This window comes from Caretta caretta, chromosome 2, assembly GCF_965140235.1.
Source record: "Caretta caretta isolate rCarCar2 chromosome 2, rCarCar1.hap1, whole genome shotgun sequence".
Classification (NCBI taxonomy): domain Eukaryota; kingdom Metazoa; phylum Chordata; order Testudines; family Cheloniidae; genus Caretta; species Caretta caretta.
In genome coordinates, this window is record NC_134207.1 from 268,348,386 (window position 1) to 268,365,631 (window position 17,246).

The 17,246-nt window shown below is 49.8% G+C and overlaps 1 protein-coding gene and 1 long non-coding RNA gene across 2 annotated transcripts in view; one reads left to right on the forward strand and one right to left on the reverse strand.

Annotated features, from left to right (window-relative positions):
- Positions 1-4,838, reverse strand: part of LOC125633035 (uncharacterized) — a 47,563-nt gene extending 42,725 nt beyond the window's left edge. The window contains exons 1-2 of the mRNA XM_075124715.1: positions 4,682-4,838; positions 1,980-2,106 (exon numbers count right to left, since the gene is read on the reverse strand). Of these exons, the coding sequence (XP_074980816.1) occupies positions 1,980-2,106; positions 4,682-4,705 (151 nt within the window). The 5' untranslated portion in view covers positions 4,706-4,838. The remainder of the gene's footprint in view (positions 1-1,979; positions 2,107-4,681) is intronic.
- A 108-nt stretch (positions 4,839-4,946) lies between these two features.
- On the forward strand, positions 4,947-17,246 carry LOC125633038 (uncharacterized). The gene is made up of 3 exons (XR_007355467.2): positions 4,947-5,064; positions 5,787-5,909; positions 14,741-17,246. It is a non-coding gene; the product is annotated as an uncharacterized LOC125633038 (long non-coding RNA).

Genomic DNA, 17,246 nt, shown 5'->3' on the forward strand with positions numbered 1-17,246 from the left:
AATTTCATCAAGCTCAGCTGACTGGAATACATCTCACTTATCTAAATATTCTTTAACCTGTTCTTTCCCTCTTCCTGCTTGTGTTCCTGTCCCCTGTTGTTAATATTAATTGTGTTAAACATCTGGTCATTATTAACCTTTTCGGTGAAGACTGAAGCAAAACCTTCCCCATTAAGTACTGGACCCACACTCTCCTTTGTGTTCTGTGACTGCTGATGTATTTATTTATTAATGTCTTCCTAATGCCTTCATGTCCCTTGCTAGTTAGAACTCATTTTGTTCCTTAGCCTTTCTGGTTTTGTCCCTGCATGCGGGTGCTGTCTTTTTAGAGTCATCCTCAGCAATTTGTCCATGTTTCCTCTTCCTGTGCAAGTCCTGTTTGATTTTCAGGTCATTAAAGATCTCCTGAGGCAGCTATATTGGACTCTGAGCACCGATTTGAGAACTTTGAAACATCCCATTCAAGTTATTTATGTGTCAGGATTATTACTGCTTTTCAAAAAACATTTAACGGAAAAACTGCTCACAGCCCTGGCAGCAAGCTGATACACCAGGGACTGAGTGCGCATATGTGGCATCACAGAACAGCACGACCCAGGAGTGTGATTCTTGGCCCTGACTTGGGCTGGTGTACTGCACCGGCTTCGGAGTGAGGGAAATAAACACGGCTGGGAAAGAGAAACTCAAACAATTGAGCAATGAGTAATTTCCCAAAATGAGCAATTTCCCAAATAGGCTACTCTTAGTAAACTGACAAGAGATGTAGTGTTTTCCTGCAAACTCCCACAGTCTGTTTTTTTGCCCACCCCATCCCACCCGCAACAAAGTACGTTTTACCCCCTCCTTCTGTTATGGCAGGGTGTTCTGTGGTAGGCCTGGATTTAGGGGCAGGTGACCCAGGCGACAGCCTGGAGTGCTAGGCCTGAGCGGCGCTGGGCTCGGGGTGCTGTTTTTGTTGTTAGCCTCTTATATGACAGGGAGAAATCATGCGTACAAATCGTGCATCAAATCTAAAATGGCAGCCCCCTAGTTACTTCCTCCACTTTCAGAAACAAAAAGTTCTCCCTAGCACATTCCAAGCTGTTAGGAGAGTCTGTGCCCTGCCATATTGCCTTGCCAACAGCTGTCTGGGGAGTTAAAGTCCCCCGTTACCATTGGGATTTGTCCTTTGGATGCTTTTGTTATTTGTTCTAAAAATACCTCCTCCTCCCGATTTGCTGGTCTATAGCAGTCCACTCCCCTACCATGAGCGGGACACGTCTGGTCCTTTAGCCATGTGATGGGCGAATTTCTCTCCCTCCATTCGGGAAAACTGAGAAATGACCTGCTTCTGCTTGTGACTCATTCCACTGATAACAGAGCAGCACTGAGGGCCGAAAGCGCCTGTCTGCTTTCCAGTGTCCTGCTTTGCTGCGGAGCGGTTCCAAGAACGAGGCTTCCTGTTTTACCAAGTGGGGCTCAGACAGGAAGCCTCTGTGGGGGTTGGGTAGGTGCCGGAGGCTCACATCAGTGACCGCAGCATTAGAAAGGGTTGTGCTTCCCACATGCAAGAGGTTAGAGGGTCAAGGCTGGAGCAGCACGGGGTGCAGCATCACTCGGGGGTGGTCGTCTGTTACTGACCCTCAGGAGCACACTGTCTTTCCCCAGGGATGCCACGCCAGGGGTCGGAACCATAGCTGGGATCAATCAGTATAGCTCTATTGACCTCAATGGAACTACGGACCTTTGCATCAGCTGATGATCTGGGCCATTGCATGCTTAGTAGGCAAGACTTATCCTAGGACTGGGAGCTCCCTGGAGCACGGACTAGCTTTTTAAAGCCAGTGTATACAGCACCTGGCACAGTGGGGCTCTGATCCTGGATTGGTTGCCCCTAGGGGTTACTGTAAAACAAATAATGAATAATAATAGACTAAAGACAGCCCAGGGATTTCAATGATCCTGCTGCACCCAGTAAAACAACGAAGGCTGATCCTTACCCAGAGAAATCAGATTTGCATAATTCTCCCTCATCACCTCCTGGTACAGCTCCTTCTGCCACTCCGCCAGCATCTCCCACTCCTCCCGGGAGAAATAGATGGCGACATCATCGAACGTCACCGGCACCTGCAATCACAAGCACCAAACGCTCAGCACCTGCTGCTTCAGTCACCACCTGTCCCTGGCAGTTGTGGGGTTCCAGCCCAGCCTACCGACCTCTCTAGGCCCCTTCATATCCTCCTCTGTCCTCCCTGGCGTTGAAAAGGCTTCCCATTGCAATGCCATTGGTGCATGCAGTTTGTGGGCCTCTCCCCTCTTTTTCCAGATCATGAAACACGCCGTAACTAAAACCCAGCCTAAAATCAAGCCCAGCAAAACCCTCCTGAGTATCTCTCTCCAGCTTCACCTGGCGTTGTGACGCAGTCCCCTTAATTTCCGTTTATAACCCCACCCCACTGCACCCCCTATTTCCAAGCCATACCTCCGTGGCCAAACCAGTTCCAATTAGTGGTAAACTTAAGTTTTCGTGACACCCTGCACTTAGGCTCCCTTAGCGTCTAATTTCACTGCTGCCAGTGAGCTCCTGACAGCCGCTACTTTTGTGAATTCATCCGAATAAAAGCAATAACATTTGTCTGGCGTGATTGGTTCTTTATTAGCCCTCGCTGCCTATTGCTCATGGTTCCACCAGCCTCCAGTTGCTTACAGGGTTTTTAACGCTTAATATTCCTTCCATTGAGGAAAGGTAGTGTCATCCAGTGGAGAGAGAACTGGACTGAAATGAAGGAGATTTGGGGTCTATTCCTGGCAACACGCTGCGTGACCTTGGGCAAAACACCTCCTGTCTGTTTCCCCTCCCCAGCATTGTCTATTTAGACTGTAACCTCTGGTGGAGGGGACCATCTCTTACCACATGTCTTTACAGTGCCTAGCGCAATGGGGCTCAGATCTTGACGTCAGTCTCTAGGCTACCATCAATATCTATCCATATAGCAGTAGACATTGCTAGAGATTAAAGTGTGACAAACCACACAGCGATTGCTAAGCTTTCTCTCTTTTTCAATGCACCAAGATCTACCTTCTTCCTGTCTGCTCAGGCCTCTAGGGTCATTAGCGAATTCCTTTCAAGCCTTACAATGCATGTTATCTGGATGAGCTGCTTTGTATATATTCTGATTCTCTGCATGTATCCCGTCTCCTGCTGTCCATCGACAGCTCCAGCCTCGGCGACCACACCTCCTCTTTGGTAATTTTCTGACCGATGGCCAGATTTAAGCAGCACGTTATTAGGCGAGCCATTGTGGAGCCCTCATTGATTTCATCCCCTGCATTCACGCCCGGCCTTACCTTTTCCTACAGCATTTTTTTGTTACCCCAAATCACCATAATTTTCAAAGTCCTTCTTCTTCCTCTTAGCTGCTGTGATGAGGTGTCCTACTCAGATGGGTCCAGGCCATTCTGAAGTGCAGGATGGCTTGGAAGTCCCCCCTCTGCTTGGCACGAGAGGTGCTGGGAGACAACTAGATGCAGGCAACATATTTTTGGCAAATAGTGAATTTTCTGGAAAAGGCATTTTTCCAGGGCACCGAAATGATTTGTGGATGTGAGTCGAATTCAATTAATAGTTTTGGACAAAAACCCAAAACGAACAAACATTTCAGAAACGGTGGAACATTTTGAAGCGTTTGGCGAGTTCGTTCTGAAATGACTATTTCCAAACCAAATCTTGTTTCCAATCGACATTTGAAATCTTTAGTTGGACCCAGATGAAATTTCTGTGTTTTTCATTTTGCTGAGAATTTTTTTTAAAATTCAGCTTTGGTATGAAGCCAATGAGATTTTTTTCTGGCTGTTTCGGTTTGGGCACCGACCCAAAAACCCAGTTACTAACTCAGCTCCAGAGAAAAACCCCAGACAGCTGCCGCAAGGTCATCCTTTCTCCTGCCCTTATCTTTTGATTTCACAGACGGATTATTCCTATCTGGTCCCTTTTCTGTTTCCAATCTTTTCAGTTCACATGGACCCAGTGAACTGTAATTCTCCCAGGTGCAATGCACACCTACTGACCACTCCCTCCCCAGTGTCTCGCAAATTCTTCTGATATTCTCTCTTGCACTGAGTATGCACCAATCTTCTGCCTCGGTGCACTGTGCCTCCCATGCAAAACTCATACCACATCCTAATGCAATATGCTTATGAAGTGTGCTCCCCTCCTGCCAGTGGCTGATTTGCATAGAGGATAATAGCCTTCTATTGCTACCATGTAATAGTGCTGCCCCTTCCACTCAAGTGGTGGCCTCTCCTATTTTGGTTCTGAAGCACCCAGGTTCAAATCCTGCTGGTAGCTTTAGAACTGTTCCATTATTGGTCCCTTAAGGAGTTTTTCACATAAACAAACATATGCCCCCCCCCCCCCCAATTGAATAAATCGAGTTCTTTCCCCCCATAGGCTAGGAAGGAAGACATTGTTACTGTTACTTGTTTGGTTAAAACCCTTGGGAGAGGCTCAGATGCTGTGGCTAGCCAGCCAGTCTGCGTGTGCCTCCAGGGTCCGGCGCTCCGGGCACTCCGGACCTGTCTGCACGCATCCCTGATGTACCTGGTGCAGAGGGGAACGGCCCCGGCTGCCAGTAGGCGCGGCGCATCGCCCCGCACCCGCCTCCGCGGCCACACCGGGGAAGTTGATTGTAAAATGCCCTACCTGAGCCGAGGCCCCTCCAGGCATTGTCCTGGTGCCCCGCGGACGGGCCGCGGGCGGAGAAAGGCTTGGCTGGCAGATGGCAAAGCGGCCAGGGCTGCTCAGCCGCAGACAGCCGCGCTCCGGCTCCGGCTCCGGCTCCAGCGGGGGGTTTCCACCTTCCTCCGCCCCGCTCGGCGGCTCCGCTCCCCAGGGCAGCCGCAGCCGGGCTCAGGCGCGCACCGGCTGGAACTGGAGCAGGGGGCGGGGGCGAGAGGCGGGTGCGGACGGAGACAAAGGCTGGCGAGCGGGGAGAGGTCGGAGCCGGAGCCGGAGCCGGAGCCGGGCGATGTGCGGAGCGCGGAACCCGGGATGTCTCCGGATCTGCCCGCACCAGCCGCGCACAGGTCTGGACACAAAGCGGCGCGGCGGGGCGAGCTCCGGGCATGCGGCCATGGCACAGAGCCCGGGTCACTGCAATGCCTCGGCCGGGAGGGGGCGCCGGATCATCGAGCCCAAGAGCGCCAGGCGGCCCCAGCCTGCTAAACCGGATCGCTGGGGCGGCCCCAGGCGTGCGAAACCGGATCACCGGGGATCCGGATCTTCCGTGATAAACCCCTCAAATTCACCCCTAAAAATCCGTGTTTTTCCAGGTTTAAAGTGAACGTGAGTTTCCCTAGCCACAGATGTCCATATCCAGGTATCCCTGCTGAACACAATGTGTTCCTTATGCCCCGGAGAACCCCACTGATGGGAGCCTCCGTTATCCGGCTCCTGTATGACCCGAACCACCGGCCTCCTTGGGCTGACAGCAACTGGGCCGGGAGCGGTCAGAATCTGAGGACAAAGGATGGAAAGCTCTCTGCCGGTTCTCCCGGTTCTCCCGAGTTTTGGTTATCCATCCGGGCCCAGGTCCAGCAGATAAACGGGGCTCCGCTGTACATTCAAAGCACCTTCAAAAATCGACGCCAGGAGGGGGAGGTTGCACTCACTAGGGGACACAGGTGCTGTCAGTAAAAAATAGTGACTTGTTAACACAGGCTTTTATTTTTTCACACAATGTAAAAACTCAAGATTCTCTGTAAAAATGCAAATTCCACCTTTTTCCCCCTGGCAAACGGATTTCTAGGCTTCCCGATGAGCACCCTGTTTACCCTCTTCTGGGGTAGCCTGGATCTTCGGCCTGCCGCACCAGGACAGCGATGAAGCTGGGCTCCTGCCAACAGACTTCTGGGTCCCACACTACTCTCAGGTAAACCCCAAAGCGTTCCCAGGCCCTGGCACCCCTCCATTAAGCCAAGCCAGGCCTCTCTCTCCTGGTAGGACCGAGGGCTGGGGCTCTCAAGCTCAGTAGGAGGCATGCAATGGGAACGTCACGCCTCCCCAGCTGCAGCAGAAAGCAGCCCCCAGGCCCAGAAATGGTCTGTGTGTGTCAGTAGCTGGAGCTCAGTGTCATGTCGTTGGGGGGGTCCGTCAGAGAGAGGTGTGTCCTGAGCATGGGGCTAGGAGCTAAGCCAGCTCCTGGTCCTGGCTCTGCAACACAATGCTCTGCGGCCTTGGGCACATCACTTAAGCTCTGTGTGCCTCACTTCCTCCCCCTGAGAAACGGAGCTAATTCCGCCTGCCTCTCAGCTCAGGGGGATGCCAGGAGGGTTAACTATGGCTTGTGAAGCCCAGTATAAGGCTGTGTAGGGGAGTATCTTGGGGGGCATAGAGCCACCATAATGTTTCTTACATGCCCCCATCTTAGCAGAGAACATAGCCAAGAAAACAGGGGGTGGCACAGGCATCCCTATGTTATGCTGATCCCTGGCTACTGGAAAGGCCCCTTGGGGCCATGGGTAGCTGATATAAAACAGCCCCAGGAGCAAGCGTCCGAAGCACAGCTCAGGATCCGGGTCATTAATATTTATTTATAGGCATATCCATGGCATTCATCTCTGTAGTATCTGAGCAGTTACTGTTGGCAAAACACTTTGAGAATAAAGTGCTAAATATTATATCAGTGACATCAGCTTATATGGACTGTGCAGCATCAGCTTATATGGACCATGAGGCATCAGTTTGGACAAACCGTGTGATAAGCATTGGCGAAGCTGTGTTTCTCTCCCCAGGAAATAGCAAGCCGGGCTTCATTCATCACAAGATGGGAACCGCAAAATGATTTTAAAGACCTCACATGCTTATTTGTGATTGGAGAGGAAGCCTGGCCCAGTGGTTAGTGCTCTGCCATGGGTTCAGTGCCCTACACTGCCATGGACAGCCTGCACATCTTGAACAAGTTATTTGGGGTCTGCCCCAAAGCCCTTTAAAGTTAATCAGAAGATTCCCACTGACTTCACTGGGCTTTGGATACGGCCCAGGCCTGCTTGTCGACATAGGATTGGGGGGAGTTAAACCAGTTTGAAAATACTTGCGTACACACGATGCAATTCATTATAGTCCACTAAAACTCTGGATTTATCAAGGACACAAGAGCCCTCTTTCAAAGAGAACTACGTTTGCTGCAAATTGAGTTAGTTTAGGCAATTGCTCACGTGCAGGCAATGTTGCAGTGTATTACTTTGGCAGTCCTCCAACAACTATCCCACATTGCTTTGCAGGCAACCATTAATGACCTGTCTGTTTACCTGTGTGCCCTCCGCTGCTCTGGGGTCACATTGACCAGATGTCCTGTCCCCCATTTAAAATCTGGTGTGGGGCCAGACTTTGCCCCCTTGGTCCTGGGTTTGAGTATATCCGCCTTGCTGTGATATTACTCCAGAAGCCTCTACAGCATGCCTTGAGCAGTTGCTTGGAACCATGCTGAGACCCTGAATCTCATCACATCTGTGGAGAGGAGTCGGTACAGGAAGCTCTTTTTGTGGCCATTGCTAAGCAGATGACTGTGAGGGGCCAGAACCAGGACACCAATCAGTGCCGGATAAAAACAAACAGTTCATTCGGACTTACATTAAAACCAGGTTTCAGAGTAACAGTCGTGTTAGTCTGTATTCGCAAAAAGAAAAGGAGTACTTGTGGCACCTTAGAGACTAACCAATTTATTTGAGCATGAGCTTTCGTGAAGGCTAAGCTACATCTCCAGCACTGACCCAGTGTGTGGAGTTTGAGGGCCTGAGGAAGATGGCAACTGAGGCACGGTGCCCCGGAGCGGCCAGTGGCCACAAGGGGGTGCACAGGAGGCGGCCCCAACCTGTTACAGAGCAGGAGACATTCCAAGCAGTTTGTCTCCCAGGTCAACATAATTTCCCCATGACACTTGTGTCCTCGTGCCGTAATAAAACACGGCACGATGTCCCACTGGGATGGAGAAATGCAACGGGGCAACTGCCCTGCGACCTCAGGGGACCTTCAGGGGACGTTTTAAGGTGGATGGTAACGTGCATTTTGCCCAAACAAAGGCTGTGGTAGCAAGGATCCCTCTTAAATGCAGAGCGCCGAGGGACCCAGTTAGCTAATGGCGGGGTTTTGTGATGTGGAGATGTGGTAACTGGACTGTAGCTTAACTCACATAGGCCACTGCTATGTAGCTCACGAAAGCTCATGCTCAAAGAAATTGGTTAGTCTCTAAGGTGCCACAAGTACTCCTTTTCTTTTTATTAAAACCAGGGGTGCTGGTCGTAGTAATATGACCTGTCCATTTTTTGAGGAGCTGGAGAAGATTTTCATAGAATCATAGAAATGCTGGGCTGGAAGGGACCTTGAGAAGTCATCAAGTCCAGCCCCTTGTGCAGAGGCGGAACCAAATAAACCCCTAGACCATCCCTGACAGGTGTTTGTCCAACCTGTTCTTAAAAACCTCCCGTGATGGGGATTCCACAACCTCCCTTGGAGCCAAGATCTCTTTGGGACTCAGGACCCTGACACCGGCCACAGAGAAGGTGAGCCCGATTCCTGCCATGAGACTGATTCCTGCCAGCAACTAAGCCCGGTTCCTGGACAGAAACCCAACCCCTGCAGGCAGGCCTGAATTCCTCATCTATACAATTCTAATAGCCCGTCCTGACCTTCCCAGGAGCTGTGAGGATAAATACATTACAGAGCGTGAGGTGTTCAGGTGTTGGGGCCAGGTGAGTACCTGGAGAGACCACATGATTCAGAAGTGTCGGCCGCGGAGCCCTCAGCAGTGGGAGAGGCTAGTGAGATTGTCCAGCAACAGAAGAACACACTGTGCAGTCTTCAGACACAACGTCTGTCTGAAGGGGCCAGGGAGGAGGGTGTTGGTGGTGAAATCCAAAACTGGGAATCAGGAGAGCTTGGCTTCATTCCTAGCTCTGTAATTGACTCACTGTCTGACCTTGGGTAGATGAGCTAGGCCAAACCTTTCAAACCTGGGTGCTGAATGGTATGGAACTGGATTATATTTTATTGATTTCAGGGGGAGTTGCTGGGTACTCAGCCTGTCTGCAAATGAGGCTACTTATTTAAGTGCTTTAATATGGATACAGGGGTCTACTTTAGCTACCCAAGTCAGAATATTTTGGCCTTAGTTGCTTGGTGCCTCAGTTTCCCTTTCTGTAAAATGGTAAGCTACTTCCTCTACTATATCATACCTCTTCCTCTACTTGAGCCAGCATGCTAACAAGAGCCATGTGGCTGCTGCTGCATAGGCGGCAGCTCAGACTAGCCACTGGTGTCCGAGACCCCTGGGGTCCGAGCCTGGGCGGCCGCCATCCATGCCACCAAGTCCACACTGCTCTTTTTAGCACACTACACTGAGCAGAGCTCGCATGAGTGTGTCTCTCCAGGCCGGGAGGCACGCTCCCAGCTGCAGTGTAGACATACCCAGTCTGAGGGGGTGCGACTAGAGGGGCCCTCTGATGCTTTAATGGACACCTGGGCCTTCTACAAGGACTGAGAGAGCTCAGGCTAGGAGAGGAATCACAGGAAGGGGGCTGGCTGCCCGACCCCTCCTGTAGAAGGCATGGAGCCAGCGTCCGCAGACAGGATACCAGTGGAGCTAGCCTGGGGGCTGAGAGCGCTATACTGGGGCAGGGAGAAGACTCAAAGGTAGCCCAGAAAGGGATTAAGAACAGGGCCCAGAGGGCAGACTGAAGAAAAGCCCATGAAGGGCAGAAGAACCCTTTATGTGCTGGGACTTTTCAGTTGGACGTGTTTGTTTGTGGCTTGGCCAGAAGGCTAAGCCACATCTCCAGCACTGACCCAGTGTGTGGAGTTTGAGGGCCTGAGGAAGATGGCAACTGAGGCACGGTGCCCCGGAGCGGCCAGTGGCCACAAGGGGGTGCACAGGAGGCGGCCCCAACCTGTTACAGAGCAGGAGACATTCCAAGCAGTTTGTCTCCCAGGTCAACATAATTTCCCCATGACACTTGTGTCCTCGTGCCGTAATAAAACACGGCACGATGTCCCACTGGGATGGAGAAATGCAACGGGGCAACTGCCCTGCGACCTCAGGGGACCTTCAGGGGACGTTTTAAGGTGGATGGTAACGTGCATTTTGCCCAAACAAAGGCTGTGGTAGCAAGGATCCCCCTTAAATGCAGAGCGCCGAGGGACCCAGTTAGCTAATGGCGGGGTTTTGTGATGTGGAGATGTGGTAACTGGACTGTAGCTTAACTCACATAGGCCACTGCTGCCCTGAGGGCGCCTCTCCTCCTGTCCCTCCTCGCCTCGGACAGGTACAGAACAGTAGGGGATGCGCTTCGCAGCAGGGTGAGCAGCTCCCCCACCACAAAGCACCTCCCTTTTCCCAATGGGGGGCTGAGATGGGCCTTAAGTTAGCCCCACCCCCTCGCCACAGAGCCCTGCCCCCTGAGGTACTCCTCCTCTTCTCCCCGAGGCCCCACCCCCTGGCCAGGCTGGAAGCCGGAGCCAGGCCATGGTAAGGAGCCCTGGACTGCTGTGGGGAGCCCTGGACTCTCCATCTGCCCTGGGCGGCATGCCAGGAGGGGTAGGAACATGGGCCAGGGGCTGCTCTCGGGCACCCTGGCCCTGAGCGCAGGGCAGGTGGAGGATCCAGAGCTCCCCACAGCTGACTGGGCTCCCTGGGCGGCTCTTACCATGGCCCGGCTCTGGCTTCCAGCCTTGCCAGGGGGAGGATCCTTGGGGAGAAGAAGAGGAGCAGAGAGCCTGGCCACAGTTCCGGCACTGATGCCCCCACTCTTCTACACAGGTTCCAAAGCTCCCGCAGTTAATCTGCCACTGCCTCCTACAACTTCCTCCATTGTCAGGACGCCCGGCCATGATGATTAAATATTACCCCATGGACTCCAAGCCTGCCTTGTCCTCTGGGGGTGCAAGGTCCTGGGGCTAGAATGACCCTTGAGGATCAGAGAATTGGCAGTGCAGACATCCTGGGGGAATTAAAAACTTGGGGGACTGCTCCATACTGACTGATACAAGAGAGGCACCCCTGCCTCAGGAACACTGTTCTCTGCAGTACCTGGCTTCTCCCTGGGGTCTCCCAGCCAAGCGCTGACCTAACCTAAATGGCAAAATCACACCAGGTCACAGTCCATGCTGGTGTGGTTTAATGAAACGTTCCAGCTGCCCGGTTTACCGCAATCCCACCCTGTGCCTTCCCACAGCAGTTTGTTAACAGGGAGCCACATTGCAGCCACAGAACTGATCAGGCCCCAAGGGAAGGCAGGGGTTGCTTGCTGTCTTGGTGGTGAAGCACCTGAACCTCTACGATGTGGCTGTTACACTGAGAAACCCCATCATATTTCTCAGACATCCCTAAAATTGCTTTTAAGCATGAAACGCCACTCCTCCGGCTAAATTAAATAGAGCTGTCAATATATTGTTTCAGAAGGGTGGAGGATGTACCCCGGGGGGCACTATTTTAGATTTGATTCTGACTCACAGGGAGGAACCAGTTGGGAATCTGAAGGCGGAAGGCAGCTTGGGTGAAAGTGGCCACGAAATAACAGAGTTCGTTATTCTAATGGCAGAAAGGGAGTGAGAACAGCAGAACAAAGGCACTGGGCTTCAGAAAAGCAGACTTCAGTAAACTCAGGGAATTGGTAGGTAAGGAGGTCCCATAGGAAGAAAATCTAAGGGGAAAAGGAGTTCAGGAGAGCTGGCAGTTTGTAAAAGAGACAATATTAAAGGCACAATGGCAAACTATCCTGATGTGAAGGAAAGACAGGAAGAATAATATGAGACCAATATGGCTACTGCAGGAGATCTTTAATAACCTGAAAATCAAACAGAAATTGTACAAAAAGAGGAAACATGGACAAATTGCTAAGAATGACTACAAACAGACAGCACACGCATGCTGGGACGAAATCAGAACAGATAAGGCACAAAATGAGTTACAACTAGCAAGGGACATAAAAGGCAGGACAAAGAGGTTCTATAAATAGATTAGAAGTAAGACAAGGACAAAGGAACGTACAAGTCCATTACTTAATGGGAAAGGAGAGCTAATGACACAGAAGGAGAGTTTATCAGATGGCACAGAAGGCTGAAGGGTTTAATACCTTTTTGCTTCGGTCTTCACTAAAAAGGGTAATTGTGACCAGATGTTTAACATGATTAATATTAATAATCAGGGGAAGGAAAATAGGCCAGAATAGGAAAAAACAGGTTAAAGAATATTTAAATAAGTGCGATGTATTCAAGTTGGCAGAGCTTGATTCAATGCACCCTAGGGTACTTAAGGAACTAGGTGAAGCCATCTCTGAACCATTGGTGATTGTCTCTGAGAACTCCTGGGGGATGGGTGAGGTTCAGAGGACTGGAGAAGGGCAAACAGAGTACCTATGTTTAAAGAGGGGGAAAAGGAAGATCAGGGGAATTATAGACAGTCAGCCTTACTTTGATCTCTGGCAAGATACTGGAACAAACGATTAAACAATTTGTAAGCGCCTAGAGGAAAATAAGGTGAGATCCAATCTGATTTTTTCTTGGTTCATCTTCCTTTCATCAGTTAAAGGTTCTCCTCCCTAACCCTTTCCTGTGCTTCCTTAATATGGATGCATGGGCCAGATCCTCAACTGGTGTAAATTGTCAGAGTCCTATTGACTACAATGGAGCTACACTGGTTTTCAGCAGCTGAGGATCTGCCCCAGATATTGGTGGATGTCCCCCATGTCCCCCTTAGTCATCCCCTAGATTTAGTTCTTGAGGGCATTTGTTCCCTCCCATCTACTTTGGAGCGTGGACCAGGCCTTAGCCTCATGAAATCTATCATTTTGTGAGCACCGTCACCCAAGTTGCCTTCCACCTTCAGATTTGCAAGCAGTTCCTTCCTGCTAATCAGCATCAAGTTTAAAATGGCTGCCCCACCACCACCTCCGGTTACTGTCTCCACCGTCTGAAAGAAGAAATTGTTCCCAACACATTCCAAGAACTTACTGGAGATATTGTGTTTTGCCATATTGCTTTTCCAACAGATGTCTGGGTAGTTAAAGTCCCCCATCACTACAAGGTCTTTCTTGTGTTTTGGGTATTTCTGTTATTAGTTCTGGAAATCCACCTCCTCCTCTTGATTTGGTGATCAGTAGTAGACTCCTACCAGGCCACTGCCCCTGTTAACATTTTCCCTTTTAATTGTGATGCGAAAGCAGCCACTCAAAATGTTTCTGAATACCCCCTGCTAGATGGTAGATATTTCTGAGAGTGACTAAAGCCACAGTAAAAAGGGAATGCTACTATCCTGCCCACAAAGAAATCCGACCTGGACAAAACACGCAGCTGGAGTTGTTGGGACAAAGCTATTGCAGCACCAGAGTCCACAATTTAATCAGATGCAGTGGATAACTGTCTGAACTACGTTCTCAATGGTCCAGTGAGCCTACTGAGAGAGTCACAGTGGAAGTTCCAGCACAAACCTTCCCTCTGCTCTTGTATCCCCACTCAGTACTTCTGAAAATTCAGGCCTGTAGTTTCTCTGAGACTCACTTTTCCCATCTGTAAAAGGATTTTTACCCATTCATGTGCTAAGACTCTACAGGGCTAGAAACAACTGGTTCCTGAGCAACTGCTGCCGACATGCCACCACCAACAGCTCTGCTATGACAGAGGAATATTTGCTCCTTTGCCTTCCTGGCTTCTGGCTCTGACCCGTGGCTCTGGTTCCTGGCTTCTGATTCCAGCTCTGACCCTTGACTCTGGCCCTAACCACTGGGCCTGACTGTGGCTCCATCGCCTAGGCCTGACTGCCCACTCCCTGGCCTAATGCAGACCTGCTGCTTTTACAAAGAGCTACATGCCATCCTCGACAGAGACCCCAGCACCATCCCCAAGAGCACCGTGGATACTTCAGAAGAGCCTGAGTCACAGGCCCCTGCCTCGAACAGTGAGGAGGAGAAGGTGGGAGCAAGAAGAGGAGTATGGGGGACAGGCAACTGGGGGATCCAGCTCTGCAGCAAGCCAGGACCTGTTTTTTACTCCACCGCAGTCCAGCCAGTCCCATCAGTCGAGCACAGGCAAACCTGATGCAGGGGAAGGAACCTTGGGTACGTGTGCACTTGACTTTGAAATTACAAGGCTGGCCCCCCAGAGTAGCAGCACTCATATTTTGATTTATTCATTTTTACTCTAGAGTTAGTGGGGGCCATGCGGAGCAGTTTGTGTATGTGCACTAAGATGTCCCATGAACCCTCCATAGAGATCTAAGTGACTCTTCCATGGAGGTACTCTGCAATCCTCTGCCAAAGGTTTCTGGGGAGGGCTGCCTTCTTTCTTCTGCTGCAGCAGGACACTGTCCCATACCACTCAGCGATTATTCCAGCAGGCAATATTGCAGCACTCAGACTAGCAGTATACAGGCCCAGGCAGCATGGGGATGTCAGCAGCCACTGAGCTCTGTCTGCCTCTTACCCTCAGGAGTGAGATATCAGCTAAAATTACAGTGGAAAACAGTGCCAGTATTCAGTGCTGCTGCCCTATACAACTAGAACCATGTAACCAAGCTATTCCCACCTCATTTCCCCAACCCCGACAGACCATATTCACCATGGTTGTGACTGGTGCTGTGCACAAGCAATCCCAAGCAGAAGTGAGAATGTGCTTACAACTTTTGGAGAGCAAGGGGAGTGAGTTCCGCCTCTTAAGTTTTGATTTCCATTGTGAATATAATGACCACGGTGTCTCTGTGTGTTTTCTCTACAGCTGCTACCACTGCAGCCTTCAGGGTCTCTTCCTACTCACCCATGAATGTCTACGCCAGATAAGGAGGAGAAAGAAGAGGGCTCAGGATGACAAGTTGCAGGAGATCCAGCAAGCCAGTGCTGCATGAGAGAACAAACACAGGGCCTGGAGGGTCACTCTTGCAGACATCCTGGAGAAGGATAGAGGGGAGAGGGAAAAAATGCAGGAGAAGGAGAGGGACATGCAGTAGGACATGCCTGCGTTTCTCAGACAGCAAACAGAGATGCTGCAGACTCTGGTGGACTTGCAGGTTCAACAATCCCATGCTCACCTTCCTCTGGAGCCCACAGAGAATTCAATATCAGGACCTCCCTTGGCCTGCCCCTGAACATTCCATGTGGCATCAGGGGTCAGTGCATAGACAAGACAATCACAGCTTCACATACACTGACCTGTGAAAGCCCCAGTTGATGTATGTGTACCTGAAATGGAAATGACTGTTCTTTCCCCTTCATAAGTTCTGTTTGCTAAATTTATTAAGGTTTATAAAATTTGAAATGGTTTTCTTTTGAATGCTACAGAATAACATTTTATATTTTTGAACATAATTGATCTTTATTGGTTCACAACATATGCTGGCTGATACAGATCAGTTCTGAAAGTGACCAATTCCCAGTTACTGCACTGTGTCACACAACTCATAACATCATTCACAAACAAAATTAATAGGTCCATTGACAATGCAATACTCCTACATATACAGCAATCAGCACAAGATTCAGACTAGGCTGCAAAAGAGCAAGGCCAGGTAAAGCACACTGCAGCAACACACATTACTCTGGCTTGCTATTAAAATGGTCTTTCAAAGCCTCACTGAGATGTATAGCTCCACGTTGATCTCTTCTAATAGCCCTTGTATCTGATTGTTCAAATTCAGCAGACAGCCGCTCCACCTTTACCATCCACCTGGTGGAAACTTTCCCCCCTTTGCTTCACACATATTATGTAGGACACCGTGGGCAGCTATAACCATTAGGATATTTTTCTCACTGAGGTCCAATCTGGTAAATAAACTACGCCAGCGACCCTTCAAATGACCAAAGGCTCATTCTACTGTCATTCCACCAAAGCCATCAAGCATTGCAAAATCTTTCAAAAAGACCCTGTGCTGGATAGTGGCGAGTTCTCCAGTGAGATACCTACCCATGGTGCACTTCACTCTGCATCAGTACAAGTGCTCTTGGTGAGTGCAAGCACCGCCAGCGCTGGCCTTAGGCATGGGTGAATGGGGTGCAAGCCCGGGCACTGTTACAAATGGGGCACCTCCGGAGCAGGGGTGCCCCTCCCCCTGCTGGCATCTTCAACCCCATGGCTCCTGCCCCCTGTCTTGGAGCTGCCCCTAGCCAGCTGCTCCCAGGAACTTCCTGTCTGCTGTAAAGGGGCGGGGAGGGGCTCTGATGTCAGGCTGCCTCCACCCCCCCCCCCCGCCCATGTACCCTGTCTCCACAGAGCGGGGGCGGGTGTGTGTGTGAGGACAGGGCTCACCAAGAGAGGGACGGAGCTGCTGGTGGCTACTGCTGTATCTGAAGGAGCTTTCCTTCAGACTCTTGAGTGCAGCTCTCTTCAAGGGGCAGCACGCGGTCTCTCACACACTCCCCCAGCTCACACATGCCGGCAGCTCACAAATGCTGTCTCTTTCACACTCATCGCCCCCCAACACATACTTATATTGTTGTTTGTACTTGTTGGTACTTCCTGCAATACACATATAGTCTCTGTAATTTTATTCTTTCAAAGTGCTGTTATTTTAGTTTTTTGACTGGTCTGTGCATTTCATAATTTTATTTCTTTCTTATGCTTACATTGAATTCTTTGAGTAGTGAGTTCTAAAATGCCTAACCTGTCCTCGTTGGAGTAATTATAATTATTACTGTTATTATCATATTGTGCTTTGTCATTCATTATTTAAAGTGGTACAAGCAAATAATAGTATCCTCCTAGAATGCACCTTTAGCTTGTACTCATTTAGTAATGCCAGTTTAAAAAACATTAGCTAAACACATAACTTTAGACACTGGGCAGATGAAGGTGGCTTATGTTCAAATTATATTTTTAGTTATATCTGTAAAATAGCTTAAAATTTGCATGAAAATAAACGCAGTTCCAGCTCTGATATCAACAGCAATGATGGAGTCAAATGTTAGTGAGTCACAGACATGATTGTGATCAGTAAACATAGATGCCGAGATAATTAGAAAAATTAATTCCCTTTCTTAATAAAAGAGAAAAAAACCCTTACTCACACATGTTGAAATATGTTTTAAATGAACAACAATTGACTAGAACAGAGGAGATAATGGCAGTAACACAGTGTTTCTGTTAGAGAAGGTAAGCAGATTATATTTATTTTTATTTATCTCCACTAAAGATAGTGAACTGACACCTCAAGGCTTGGGATGGGGAATATCTTGCTGTATTATCTCCTGATTGTTCTAAATTTACATATAAACTTTAAACGTGGCTTTAA